The sequence below is a fragment of the Falco cherrug genome, chromosome 1 (assembly GCF_023634085.1).
Source record: "Falco cherrug isolate bFalChe1 chromosome 1, bFalChe1.pri, whole genome shotgun sequence".
Classification (NCBI taxonomy): Eukaryota; Metazoa; Chordata; class Aves; order Falconiformes; family Falconidae; genus Falco; species Falco cherrug.
The window spans coordinates 101,751,770-101,765,985 of record NC_073697.1 but is presented as its reverse complement, the minus strand read 5'-3'; the positions used below and the strand labels follow the sequence as shown (position 1 = coordinate 101,765,985).

General features: G+C 49.8%; 1 protein-coding gene across 1 annotated transcript; it reads right to left on the bottom strand.

Moving 5' to 3' along the window:
- Positions 1-9,156: 9,156 nt before the first annotated feature.
- Positions 9,157-11,565, bottom strand: LOC102054101 (fibrinogen-like protein 1-like protein). The gene is made up of 3 exons (XM_027805989.2): positions 11,551-11,565; positions 10,547-10,609; positions 9,157-9,861 (listed from the first exon to the last, which is right to left on the bottom strand). The coding sequence occupies exons 1-3, from the start codon at positions 11,563-11,565 to the stop codon at positions 9,157-9,159; spliced, it is 783 nt and encodes a 260-aa protein (XP_027661790.2).
- Positions 11,566-14,216: the final 2,651 nt, after the last annotated feature.

Sequence of the window (14,216 nt, the reverse complement as noted above, 5' to 3'; positions counted from 1 at the left end):
TGGGGAGCCTATGAAGTCCTAGAAATTCAAAATCCTAAAAAAAAAGACTAGGACTGAAACTGCTAGAATTGCTACCAGGAATAAGGTAGAGAGGAGAAATATATTGTGAAAACTTTATGATCAACCAAGCAGCAAAGTTGGTGGCCTGAATATTTCATATTCAGGGAGACCAGAGAAACTGTAAGGGTAGAAAGAGTTGGAAACTGAGAGCTTGTTAAAAGCAGGTTAAAAGGAGCATGCAAAAGGGTGAAGTGTAGGGAGGGTGTTTACAGACACTATGGTGAAAGTTTGGAATAAATATAATCAATTTAATCACAGCTAGACACTGAGAGGGTCAGAAGAGTCAGCAGGGACTCCAAACAGAATAGACTATCGGATGCCATTCAGAAGGTGGAAATCACCTTCAAAGAACAAGAAAAATAGAAAACATTATGAATTTCAGCAAAAAGCATACCAAAACTAATTTTACCAAGCAAACTGAAAAAGATAAAACCTAACATTAAAACCTTGTTCACAGCTATCAGAAGTGGAAAACCTGCCAGAGCATCTGTAGGCTCTCTAGAAGATGCATGAGGGATGCTGAGGGCAGGGAGGGGAGGAGGAGCACTGCGCGAATTTGCAGCAGTGCTGGCAGTGGGGAGCTTGCCTTGCCAAGGCTGCTGTGCCACAGGAGCAGTGGTGCCAAGGGTTTCCACCTCTGTGCCCTTGTGGGGCTGGTGGCAGGAGTCAAAATTGAGAAGTCAGCGCAAAGAAGTTGCTGACCTCATCCACCAGATGAATAGCCCCAGACCTCCAGGACCAGAGCCCACTGCCCAGGAGCTCTTGCCAAACTCCACCAGGACATTTCAGATCTGCTGACAGAGGGCTGTGACCTGTTACTTGTCTACCAAGGGAATGGAGGTGGCACAGGCAGCCTCTGTTTCTGAAAGGCTCAGTCACTCATTTAAGTATCTCCAGAGTTTGAGGTCTCATTTCTGCACCTTGTGAAGTGGTAGAAATTTTAATAAACATGGAATTTGTGGGAACTCATGGATAAATACAATAACTTGAGGAAGAGTCAATATAGCTCTTTAGAGGAAAGTCGTATCTCAGAAATCTGTTGCAGTTGTTGGGAGGAGATGTGTATGTGGGCAGCAGTGATCTGATCAATATAATGTAATCCAAAAAAGCTTTTAAGAAGGTCTATGGTAGAGTTTTCAAAGACACTCAGCTATAACAGATCAATAGCTTGCAAGGCTGGGAAGCAAAGGTAAGACTAATTGGTAAATTTTCACAATGTGGAGACATTGCCTATAGGATGCTACAAGTATCTCTACTGGGGCTAGATTTTTCAGCATATTCGTAAGTGTTGGAGAAAAGGCAGTGAACAGCACGGTGACAGCATTTTCTGGTGGAGAAAATAGTTCAGAACAGTCACATCTAAAGGTGGCTGGAGAAAGCTGCAGGAGGATTTCAGGCTGCGGAGGGAGTGGGTGATAAACTGGCAAATGATGTTTAGTATTGGTAAGGATAAAGTGAAGTACATCCCTAACTGTACAGAGCAGTGGTGTCTAAATTAGCTGTTACCATTCAAGAGGCAGATCTGAGAGTAATTATAGGCAATTTTCTTTGGTCACACTCAAAGAGTTGCAGTCAACAGCTTGATTTCCAAGTGGAGACCAACGCTGAGTGGCCTTCCTCAGGGCTCCGTACCAGGCTCAGGGCTGTTCAACATCTTTGTAGGTGACACGGACACTTTTTTGAGTGCACCCTCAGCAAGTCTGCTGACAACACCAAGCTGAGTGGTGTATGACAAGCTGGAGGGAAGGGATGCCATCCAGAGGGACCCTGACAGGCTTGAGAGGTTGGCCTGTGCGAACCTCATGGAGTTCAACAAGGCCAAGTGCAGGGTGCTGCATCTGGGCTGGGGCAATCCCCCGCATCAATACAGGCTGGGCAGAGAATGGACTGAGGGCAGCCCTATGGAGAAGGACTTGAGGATGCTGGTGGATGAGAAGCTCAGCATGGCCCAACAACATGCATTTGCAGCCAACCAAATCCTGGGCTGCATCCCAGCAGCGTGGCCAGCAGCACGAGGGAGGGGGCTCTGCCCCTCTGCTCTGCTCTGGTGAGACCCCCCGGCAGCATTGCGTCCGCTCTGGGCCCAGCATAAGAAGGACACGGACCTGTTGGAGTGAGCCCAGAGGAGGCCACGGAGATGGTCTGAGGGCTGGAGCCCCCCTGCTGTGCAGACAGGCTGAGGGAGTTGGGGTTGTTCAGCCTGGAGAAGAGGCAGCTCAGGGGAGACCCTGGAGCAGCCTGTCGGGGTTAACCCGGGCCAGGACTAGGCCCCAGGCCATCGCTCACTTGGGGGAGAGGATCAGAAGGGTAAAGGTCAGAAAAGTTGTGAGCTGAGATAAAGGCAGTTTAATTGGTAAAGCAAAAGCTGCAGACCTTGCAAGCAAAGCAAAGCAAGGAATGCCTTCACTGCTTCCAGTGGGCAGGCCGGGGCTCAGCCATCGCCAGGACAGCCGGGCTCCGTCACACATAACGGGGACTCGGGAAGGCAAACACCATGATGCCAAATGTCCCCCCTTCCTTCCTCTTCCCCCAGTTTATATACTGAGCACGATGTTCTATGGTACGGAATATCCCTTCAGCTAGCTTGGGTGAGCTGTCCCGGCTGTGTCCCCTCCCAATTCCCCGTGCCCCCCCAGCCCTCTCGCTGGCAGGGCCCAAGGAACAGAGAAATCCTGCACCAAGTGTAAACATCACCCAGCAACAACCCGAACCATCAGCGTGCCCTCAGCATGGTCCTCACCCCAGATCCAAAACACAGCACTGCACCAGCTGCTAAGAAGAAAATCAACTCTGTCCCAGCTGGAACCAGGACACAGACTTTCAATACTGTGTTTCAAATTCAATACTGAATTTCAAAATTCAATACAAATACTGAGAAACTTGGGGACAGGCTTTTTAGTAAGGCCTGTAGGTACAGGGGTTAATGGTTTTAAACTAAAAGAGGGGAGATTTACATCACCTCTTAGGAAGGAATTCTGTGCTGTGAGGGTGGTGACACGGGCACAGGCTGCCCCAAGCAGCTGTGGATGCCCCATCCCTGGCAGGGGTCAGGGCCAGGTAGGTTGGGGCTTTGGGCAACCTGCTCTGGTGGGAGATGTTCCTGCCCATGGTGAGGGGGTTGGACTGGATGATTTCTGAAAGTCCCTTCCAATGTAACTCATTCTAGAATTCTACCAATTCTCTGAAAACATCACCTGAAAGTTCAGGAGCAACTAAAAAGTAAAAAGGCTTCAGAAACTGCAAGCAAGGGAATGGGCTTTCAGCAGAAAACATCACTTGCCATTGTATAAACCAGAGGGTGCTCACAGCTGTGTGCAGTTTTGGTACCTGGCTCAGAAAAAATGTAGAACTGGAAAAGGTCACAGAGGTGAGGAAACCGAGTGACCAGAAGTAGGAATGGCATCCCTGCAAGAAAAGGCTGGATAGATCAGCACTGTGTTAGAAAAGGGATGGATGAGGTTGTAAGCACTAAGGATGTAGACACCGATGAAACAGGAATACAGTGGTTAGAGAATGGTTATTCAGCACTTTTCACAGCACAAGATGTAGGGGCTCCAGGCCAAGGGATCGTTGGCAAGTTCATCGCAGGACGTTGTGAAACCAGAAGTCTAAATGGACTCAACAAAGAGTTACATAAACTGATGGAGAACTGGAACTATTAAAATTCATGGTCCACGTACTCCGCATGTACAAAGGAAAACTGACTCATGGGAACTAATGACGCAGGTACAAGCTCATCCTCAGCCTCCTGTTGCATGGACAGGAGTCAGTAAGCGCAGAATGAGACCTTCCAAACCCAGGGTGAGGCATCTCCAGCTTGTCATAACCATCTGTACTGACCACGAAGATCTCTTCCACAGGCCCATGCAAGAATCTGCAGAGAAAGTCTTTGCACTTTCCTTCTTTGGCTGCAGATGCATAAAAGATCTGCAAAAAAGCAAATTAGATCTTTCTATCATTCCCCTTTTCCCTGCAGAAGATATGCAACCTGTCCTCTGTCTCACCCAGGACATGAATAAATAACAATGTGGTAGAGGCTGTGGTCCTTCAGAGCTTCTCCCACCTTCTGCTGCCTCACCAAGGAGAGGTGGATGCCTGGGACAGGCAGCAGGGCACTCCTCCACCCCCTGCTTTGACTGCTGTCATGCTGACTCTCCCCGCCAGCAACCTGCTCCTCCCTGTCCTCTCCCCTCCCCATGCAGCAGTAGCAGAAGATAGCCTAGGATCTGTATTCCTGAACCCAAACACCCCTGCTTGTGCAAGCTCACCACATTTCCTTGAAGACGATTCTGAGACCCACATTTTCCATCAGGAAGCAGGTGAAATTCCATCCCAGACACCAAATGGTGACCAAAAGAGAGGACTGGATTAAAGCTAAGAGATTGGACTGCAGGATACTGGCATGTGAAACATGGATGCAGCCCAACTAGCAGTGCCTGCAGTGGTTCTTGCATTGCAGGGATGTGTGAAGGAGATGGTGCCACGCTTGTGATGATTTCCTATGGAGTCACTGGCTCTTCTTCATCAAGGCAGTTGAAGAATGGTGGAAGACCCTGAAGTCTCTTCTCATGGGCTCACTGTACCCACTTCCCTCCACAGCTGAGGCTCTTCAACAGGAGCCGGCATGGCCATCCCTTAATTTCTGGGGACATCCAAGTCCTCCTCAGTGCTGCCATGTGAGGTCAAGGTGGTGGCAGGAGGGAAATCTTGACAAAGGTGTTGCTGAGATGCAGCCCCACCTCGGAGGCTGAGGACCCCTAAGTGATGGCAAGCTCTAGTGTCATGATGATATGTATGGTCATTCCCAGTCTCGGTCCTTTGGGAAGGCTGGATCTCCAAATTGCTGCAGCAGAAACAATGCACACCCCAAACAGCTCAGAACCAGATACAACGTGCCTGTTGTTGCCTGTTTCTTAGGTTTTTGTGTAATCAAAAAAAATGTCAACTATCCCAGAAGCCATTATCGTCCCAGAGCTCAATTAGTAAAGATTGGAGGAGGTGGAAGCAGGAGGTACTGGTGCAGTTTTACCATCTGTGCTGCAGCCTGTTGCCTTGGTGCTGTTACAGGGGTCAGATTTAAGGCTTTAATCCTATGACACACTCCAAAGCCACTGAAGGCTCCAGGTGCCAAGGCAAGCTCTCTTGAGGTGGCCAAGCACCACGTATGTGAGAAGGTCACCTCACATGATCTTTGCAGTCACCAGAAAGGGCTGTGGGGACTGCTTGGGAAACGCATGGCTACAGGGTCCAGATAAAGCACAGCATTCCTGCTAGAAACATAGAGCTCATAATTACGACCAGTGAAAGGGTAATACGTCCTCAATGAGAGCTAGCAGGCGAAGGCTTTGTTAGAATCACTGGTAGCTTTTGCTCTTAAAATGTCATGTGTGACTCACCATGGGAATGTGGCCCTGCTTCTGTCCCTCTCTGCTACTGAGAGCACACTCTCCTTTCCAAGGGAGGCCAGCTGGGAGGACCACCACTTGTCACAGCTGTGACAGTCCCAATTGCAGCGGTGCTGCCCTATCATGCCTACAGTGGGTCTCTCCTGTGCTTTCTCCGCCTGTAAACAGGGCCAACCTCGGCTTGCCCTGAGCCTGTGGGTGCCCATGGAGCTAGATTTACTGATCTGGGCAGGACTGGACCAGGTTGCTGTGAAATAAAGCAGAAAGACAACCCACAAAAGGCAAATTTAGGAACTGGAAACACAGCTCCATTCCCCAGAAGGCAGACAGGCACAAAGAAAACTGAGCAGGCACTTCAGCCATGGCAGGGAGCTGCGTATTCCCACAAAATTCTCACAACAGGGAGACCCTGGGGACGGAGTCCCTGTGTGCAAGAGCACCATGGCAGACGCATGGCATGAAACATCTGCATCACACTGTGCTGTGCCTCCCCCTGCTTGGCTGGGCGCCAAGAGCCAGTTTTTGCACAGGCATCACCTGATGTGGCCTCGGGAGGAACCAGGACCAAGGATGTGCTCGCAGGGAGGAGAAGTGGGTCAGATCACAAGGTAATAGCTAAGGCCGAGTAGCAAAAGCTTTTGGGGGAAGGTACAATCAATTTCTTCTCCAAAAGAGATCCTGAATAATTGAATCCTTTAGAAAAGGGTGGGAAACCCTAGTTCAGAGAGAGCTGCTTGTATTCCCTCTACCTGGAAATAGATTTTCTGCTGTACATCCATGCAATGAGAGTCTTGGTGCTTTCTGCCTCAGACAGCTCTGCTCACAGCACGTGCAGCCTGTGCTGGCGGGCTCTCAGCACTCCTTGCAGCAGTAGGACAGAACAAGGAACAGGGAAGAGAAAATTGCAGCCTACAGGCAATATTAGACAATATTTCTGGGCTTCCCTTGATGCAAGACTTCCCCTCCACACTGGAAGCTGCCTGGCAAACCCTGGGATGAGAGCACCCTCTGGGGACCAGGAGAAATGTAAGCAATGAAATGCCATGTTTCTCAGATCACTTCTTTTCACAATGACTTTGCACGTTAAGTGCATTTTGTGATGATAGGTGCTAGCTTGTTTGCCCAGAAAGAAGACCCTGCTGGAGAGAGCTAGCTTGCTACACCGTGTCGCCGTTACTACAGGACAAGCTGTCTGAGCCTCTCTGGAGGGAGCAGAAGAGACCTGAGGGGACACAGCAACTCTAGAGTTTGTAGAAGAAGCAAGGTATCACTGGCCAGAAGTCACAACATTTAGGGATGACAAGAGGACATGGTACCAAAAAGACTTTTCTGCATCTAGCTAAGGAGGCACCCTGCGAGGATGGGAAAGCTGATGGCATTGTCCCTCCCATGGTGGAAGGGGACCATGCTGACAGAACACAGTGGGTGCTGCTGCCTCTTTGCTGCCTTCCCCCATGCCAGTGGTGCACGGCAGGTACACAACCGTTGGGTCCTGAAGGGGAAGGGTCACTTTAATCACATGCCTTCACATCTATCTCGAGGCAAGAGAGTTAGCCAAAAAAAGATTTCTAAATGCAACAAGAAATTCCCAAGTTTGACAGCGGAGAACATGTTATTTTTATCTCCTACATTGAGTGTAGTCTTTATTCTGAGCTGGCAGCTGCCTCCTCTTGCCTGTCATGCACCTCATGACTCACTGCAAAGAGGCCTGAACAGGAGGTGGTAGGAGGCAGGGAGAGAAATGCTGCTTTAAAAGGCAGACATGCAGACCCAGTAAAATCACAGGGTGAAAAAATCCCCCACAAGCACAAGATAATAAAAGATTTGTTTTCACCAATTTTTATTTGCTATGCCATGTTTCTTTATCTATGAGGAAGACAGCTCTCATCTCACTGAGCCAAAGACACTCCAGAACTCACATGCCCTTGTAGGCATTTTCAGCACATTGATGCCACAGTGGCGGGTTGCTGAAATGAATGGCATCTGCTAATGTGCTGCTTCCCTCAGAGAAAAGAACATCTCAGTCCTTTTGGGAAAAATGTAAAGCCATGATTTTTGTGGGAAATGCTGCTTTGCATTGGTGGTCAATGGTCTAAATGATGGATTCATGGTACACGTAGGCTTGACCCTGGCAGAAATGATAGACCCTGCTTGAAGACTTCTGCAATTTCTGAGCTGTAATTTTAAGTCCTGACATAAATCAATGCAAACGCTGGTCTGTTCACTTACCTGCTGCTACCTTACACCAGAGCTCTTCGGAGCCCTTCCTATGCTCCCTTGCTTTGCTCTTTCCTGCCAGTTCAGGGCTGACTCCCACCTTCCCAAATACGACCTCTGTCTTAACACCCCTAAAGACATAAAATACCTCACATGTATCACCTTTCCTGGGGTGTGTTAGGTGTACGTGCACAGTGCGAAGCCTGCAGCCTTTCTCTGTTAAGCCTGTGGATGTCTGCAGCTGGTCTTTGAAAGACCAGGCAGTGTTTGGGCGTGCTGTTGGAGCCCAGCGCAGGAGCGAGGAGGGGGCATAGGACATTTCTGAGGGCAGGCTGCTTCCCCGGTGCACCTTGGGCTGGAGGGCTGCTAGGTCACAGCCCCCGCCAGGGCAACACTGGGGCCCCAGTGGACTCCCCCTGCCCCCTGCTCTGCCGCTGCTGGCTGGGGCAGTTACTTTGCCCTTAGCCATGGAGAGCAGCACCTGCCTGCAAACTGCGACATGGCTGATCCGGCAGCAAAATCCCCTGCCTGCCAGAGGGATGGACAGCAGGAGCCGGGAGGTCTTTCCACAAGGAAATTTTACAGCACTTGGAAATTTCTGTTTCCAAACAGCAAAGGCGGGATGCTGCCTGCCCTCTGTGCTGTCACCTTAGAAGTCATCGCGGCTGTAGCTTGGGAGATGGGCTCCCTGCGGCACTCAGCCATGTGAGTTGCAGGGACAACAAAACCCAGAGCTCACTGCTGCTGAGAAAAGTGAAAATGTTCTGACATTTCCTATGCTTATACAAAACTGCTGTGTGCAAATGCCAAAGTCTGCATGCAGTATTTCAAGTTTTATTTACTCAGTGCTTTCGCCCAGCAGTCCCAAATGCCTGTCCTACAGGAAAGCTGAGCTTCAGCAGTGGAAACCTCCTAACACATTAACCTCTGTGAGCACTTCAAAGATTTGAAATAGACTTTTACTACTGAGACAGTTTTTAAATACAGGTTTATTTGAATATTTAAGAACCGTCAAGCCTGAACTGTGGAAGGTGCAGAGTGGGAATTTGAATGTGCACATTAATATTTTGAGCAAGATCTTCAGCAAGTGAAAATTAGGTAGTTTGCATGAAGTTAAGGATGTAAAATAACTTATAAAGCCATAAAGGTCCTCTGGATTGGCCATTTCACATTTATATGAAATACACTACAGATCTGGAAACTCCAGATTTTGAAAGAGGCTGTTCTGATTATTAACATAATTAAAATGATCTGACTGAACCAAAGAATAAAGGCATAGCTGAGAAGTAGAGGGAATCAGCAGGAGGGAGAAGAAGTGGAAAATGCCGTACTTTCTTCAGTAGCTAGGATATGACCAACCTGAGCAAAGTCCCTCTGGGACACTAGGTTTGGCCATGGCATTTTTTGCCTTTTTCCATCTCTTTGCAGAGCAGGAATTAGCCTCAGGTTGGACAGAAAGGAAACAAAAATACAACTAGCAGTAAGGAGCTGGTTTGATGAGGATGGCAGAAGCTTTGCAGTTCCCACTGCACAGGCTGCCCCACGTTATGGCCCCCTTGACGTTCAACCGGGCAGAGTAACACGCCGAGTACCACCACCCGCCCCCGTAGCTGGAGGCACAGTTCCCACTGTAAGTGTCCTGATCCAGATCTTTGGTGGAGAACTTCATGTTGTCATGCACGGTGGAAGCACTGCTTGTGGCCATGGCATTCCCTGCTGTCCCCGAGTACGTTCCCAGCCTCAGCCGGTAGCCGTGGGACTCACCTTCCAGGCTGAAGAAGTTGTAGTCTGCAAACTTTGTGTCATTTGTGGCATCCCAGATGACAAACCTGACCCGGTAGACCGTCTGCTTGGCGATCTGATAGATGTACTCAGTGCCCAGCCAGAACTCACTGTGCACGTTCCCAAAGCCGTACTTGTAGGTGCTCCAGGACTCGGCCCAGGTGATCTCCGTGCTCTGCCGGTTCCTCTGGATGACCGTCCAGCCCCCGTCCGTTGCGTTCATTTCGCAGTACACCACGATGGGGTGCAGCCCTGGGGGCTGGATGACGTAGATGCCGCTGGGGCTGCCATAGACCTCACTGCAGTCCTTGGGCCAACCTGGGGCAGGAGAGAACAGGGAGGACCAACAAGCACAGCAGCACCCCAGTCTGCTTGTCTGGCCCCATGAATGGGATTTCTAGAGAATGGGCACCTGTGGGATTTTGCCAGGGTGGTGAAAAGTCTGCTGCTGTGTTTCTTACTGCAAGTGTAAAAGCAGAAAACCTCTGTAAGGTAAATGTTCTGATTAAGAGAATACACATACATTTTGAAGGTATAACCATAGAATTTGCTTCTCCTTCTGGCTCAGGCTCTTGTTTCCTCAGCCTTTCCTAATGTTCAGACAATTCTCCTCCCTCATGATGATACAGGGGTCCAAGCCTGGCTTGGTGAGGGCTCTTACTACATAGTTATGCAGAAGCTTAATTGAGCAGGTGAGCTGTGCCTGCAGCCCTGGCATCTGCTGCATCCCTGGGGTGGGGAAGGAGAAATCCTCATCCCCTTGGCTTGGACCCCACGGCCAGCTGCGGAACCCCAGCAAGCATTGCCAGGGAGGCACATCCTCTGCTTGCCCTGTGCAGAGCTTCACAGCAGAGGAGAGGACTTGTGGCATGGAAGTAATGGCTGTGAAGTCTTTTGGGATCTTGTAAGGCACCGGTCAGCATGAAGCTATCATTAGTAACGAGTGACATCCGAGTGGCCTTGGCACACACGTGGAGAAGCACATCGAGACTTGCCCCACAGGACATTGCCCACCCACTGCTGTTGGACACCCATTGCCTACACCTCTCCCTGCTCCCTGCGGGGTGGCAGGGGATGCTTACTGTCGTGCTCAGCCTCCTCAAGGGCACGGACTCCTCTCTGTTGCATGTTCTCTCCATCTCCATCTGCATTAGGGAAAACAGAAAGAGTGAGATGAGCAGCCCTGTCCCAGAGCACAGCAGTAACTCCACAGGCTGTTATTGCCAGCACTGAGTTTTTTGCAGGGTACTTCAGCAATGCCATTGGGCTCATTTTTCTTCTTGCATGGCAGTTTTGGGTTGTAAATTCTTTAAAGGGATAAGATACCAGGAAGGGTAACACTGCAGTCATTGAGCAGCTGCCTATTTGGTCTACTCAGCACTGAGGCTTTGCGGAGTTGCATGGGGCGGACTGCATAGCCAAGAGACTGCTAGAGAAGGACTGAGAGGGAATTAGACTGTGTGGTTTCAGACCAAGATTAAACTGTTGAGTGATGTTGCTGTAAACCTGCACTGTTTTTCAGTGGTGGCTGAGGGGATTCATGGGTTTGTTCAGTTCATAAGGAGCTTCAAAAACCTTCAGAAAGAAGAGCAGCTCAAAGGACATGAGATAGCAATGCTCTCTTTGAAGAGAAACCACAGCACTCATCTTTGTAAGACAGCATTCCCCAAGAGCCTCTGGTGGTGTGACCTCTAGCAGTGGTGTGATGAGATTTTTGTATCATTTAGCCATGTGCAAGCTTCAGAAAGCATTTTGGTTGGTCACATACAAAATTCCTCTGAAGTTTCAGGGCTACAGATGGGCTAAGGATAGCAAGAGAAAAGGTCTTCCTTTTAACATCTACAGCTCTCTAGAAAAAGCTGCCACGTACGGTCTTGTCAATAAGAAAGAAGATTGAAGTACCAAATCTTACTATGTTTGGTTAAGATCTGAAATTGGAGGAAGATTTGATCAGGTGCCTTTTATATCGGAGTGTGACTGCCCTTCCTCAAGATTATTTTCCACATCTCCCTCTCTGTGCAGAGAGGACAGGGGTCCTGGTGTTTGGATTAACAGAGTTTAGGGATGTAAGAGAGAAAACACATACCATGATGGGGCCCATCTGAATGGAGATTAATGATTTCATTTAGATTTGCTTTCAGTCTCCCCAGGTTTTCAATGTCCAGAGCAAGAAGAGGGGCTAGCAGGGCCAGCACAGAGGTGAAGAACAGAACACTGGAGCAAGGAGCAGCTGGAGAAAGAAGACACACAGTGAATCTGGAAATGCAAACCCTCTGAAAGAGAATTGGCTAACTAAATTCAGCAGAAGTTAAAACAAACTTACAGAGCAGGCAAATCCACAACATTAATTGTGCTTTTGCTTTTATGAGCAGCAGAAGTATAAAGAACAAATAAAAAAACCAAGCATTCTGCAAAGGCATATATCCCCAGAAAGAAACAATTTATTTGACTACAACCTACAGGTCTAAATTTTCAGCTTCCAAGAGCGATGTCATCCTCTTCGACTGTGGTCAGGGCCAAAGTAATGCACTGTGGGCCCAGAACTGAGATGTTAAGCCAGCATCAGCGTGCATGTCCTGAGAAAAACATCTCCTAGTAATGCAGGACAGCATGCTGATTTGGTACTGCTGTTACCTGAAGACAGTCAGGAGCTACTACAGGAGTGATAAAGTAGGTGCAGGGACCTGAGATCTTGGAAAGAAAGGAGCTGTTGTGGCCACAATGCTGATGGCAATCTGAGAGTCAGGGGCCTCACTTGTCCCAGAAATCCCCCTCCCACCAGGGCATGGCACAGAGACTGGAAGCTGCCCACTGCATGAAAATGCCAGGAGAAGAGCATCCTGCAGGGAGCCAGCAGCGTTGATGTACCCCTGCTACAAGTCATAACTGAGGCTTCTGCATGGACATGTGAAGGGTCAGTGCTTCCCAGCTGACACCAGGGCCAGGATGTGCTACACTTCAAAGGATAGCTCCTGCTGGTGTCTGAAAACCCGAGCGATTTGACCTCTGTGGCCGTACCAGATCAGGACATTCCCCAACAGTTTGTTCATGGCCAGCTCCATAGGTTTGTGTCTACAGCTTGCGCACCCAGCTTCAGTACCCTGAAGGACTTATGAGGAGGATGGGTGATTAATGCATTAATTAGCTTCCATTCCAGTTATTTTTTCTTTTATGGGGTGCTTTGGATTCTGGCACAAATATAACTTAAATAAACATTGCCTTTACAACACCACCCAGAGCAGGAGGGTTTTGCCTGTTGTAGAGGAATGAAGCTGGGTTAATTAGCATTGATAATATACAGCTGTGGTTGGCTTCGGGGTGGTGGGTTGGCTGATGTAGATAAGGTGCAGCTGTGGCTGCTTCTGTTAAGAGGTTGGGCAGCCAATGAAGGGAGAGCAGCTGAGGAAGAAGCACAGAGAAGAGGGAGAGAATGCATGCTCTGGATGAGGAGAGAATAGGAGAAGGCAGCAGAGGGACTGGCATGAAGAGTATGTTGGTATGAGATAGTAAAAGATCTTGTTGCAGCTTGATAGTTTGGAGAGTGCTGTGACAGCCTGTGGTCAGGACTGGAAGAGTGAGGACCAGGAGGCTCACAGCCCCCAAGGGGGCTCCCCCTGCCTTGGCGGGGGGCACGGTGTACAGCAAGCATAGGGTTATCCCACCATCCCGAGGCCAGAAGCAGTCTGTGAGAAAAGCAGAGCTGCAGTGTGGGCAGCAGAAGCGCAGAGGCAGGCAGAGGATGCGGGGATGCCCAGCCATGGCAGCAGTGCCATCCCCTCCCATTCCCATGTCCCATCCCACACTCACCCATGCCGTCTCCACGGGGGCCCTGCGCAGCAGGAAGCCTCGCAGGTTTGGCCTGGCAGCAGGGTGGCCAGCACGGCCGTTATATAGGGCTCAGCAGGTGAGGTGGGGCTGGCAGAGCCAAACTGCAATGCTCACCCTTTGGTTGTCATCAGGGCTGGAAACTTATGGTTTGTTTGCTGTCATCCTTAATGGCCTCTGCTCACACACCAGCTGTTGTGCTTCTGGGATGAGTTTCCAGATGACCCTCAGCAAACAGCACATGATGTTTACAAGAAATTCCACCAAACCCACAAATGCTCCTGATAAGGATTTTTCTTGAGGTTGTCATTACTTATGGGGTTTGATGCCAGACCCTGTGGGGATACCCTGTGACCTGGGCTGTGCCGGAGATCTCCGTTCAGCACCCTTTTAGGGTCTGCCTACCCTAGCATGGTGCACTGCTGGGGAGGGAGCCATGCTCTCTGACACTGCACGCTGTCCCATGCACACCAGGGCAGCAAAGGGGCCTCATCCCCAGCCCTGACCCCCCTCTACAGTGATGCAATTACTTGGCTTGGTGCCAGCCCCCCAGCAGTGAGCCCATCCCATGGGGCAGGTACATGTGCTGAGGTGCCACTGCCCCGGTACCCGTGCAAGGCTGGTCCCACAGCCCTCCCAAGGGGTCTGGTACTGGTGCTGAAGCCAAGGGTCTGCTGCAGGGTTTCGCTCTGACTTCACAGCTCTGGGTAACCTGGGCAGAGGCCCTCAGCACAGACCTGGTTGCAGACTCAGTTAATGAGGTGGCTGTGGGTTAAGTGTAATAAATGCTTAGTGGACTTTGAGTAGTCCAGGCTGAAGCCAGCCTTGCAAATACCACGGGAATTGGAGGGGAGTGTTAAGAAGGGCAGTGGCATAGCCCAGAAGCACTGGCTGATAGCTCAGTGAGACCAAAATAGAATCACAGTG

What these genes read in the sequence shown, in the direction of transcription:
- LOC102054101 (XM_027805989.2), bottom strand. An exon ending in TGAGGAGGCTGAGCACGACA is followed by an intron (nt 9,862 to 10,546) that starts GTAAGCATCCCC and finishes CCCATTCTCTAG; the next exon opens with AAATCCCATTCATGGGGCCA.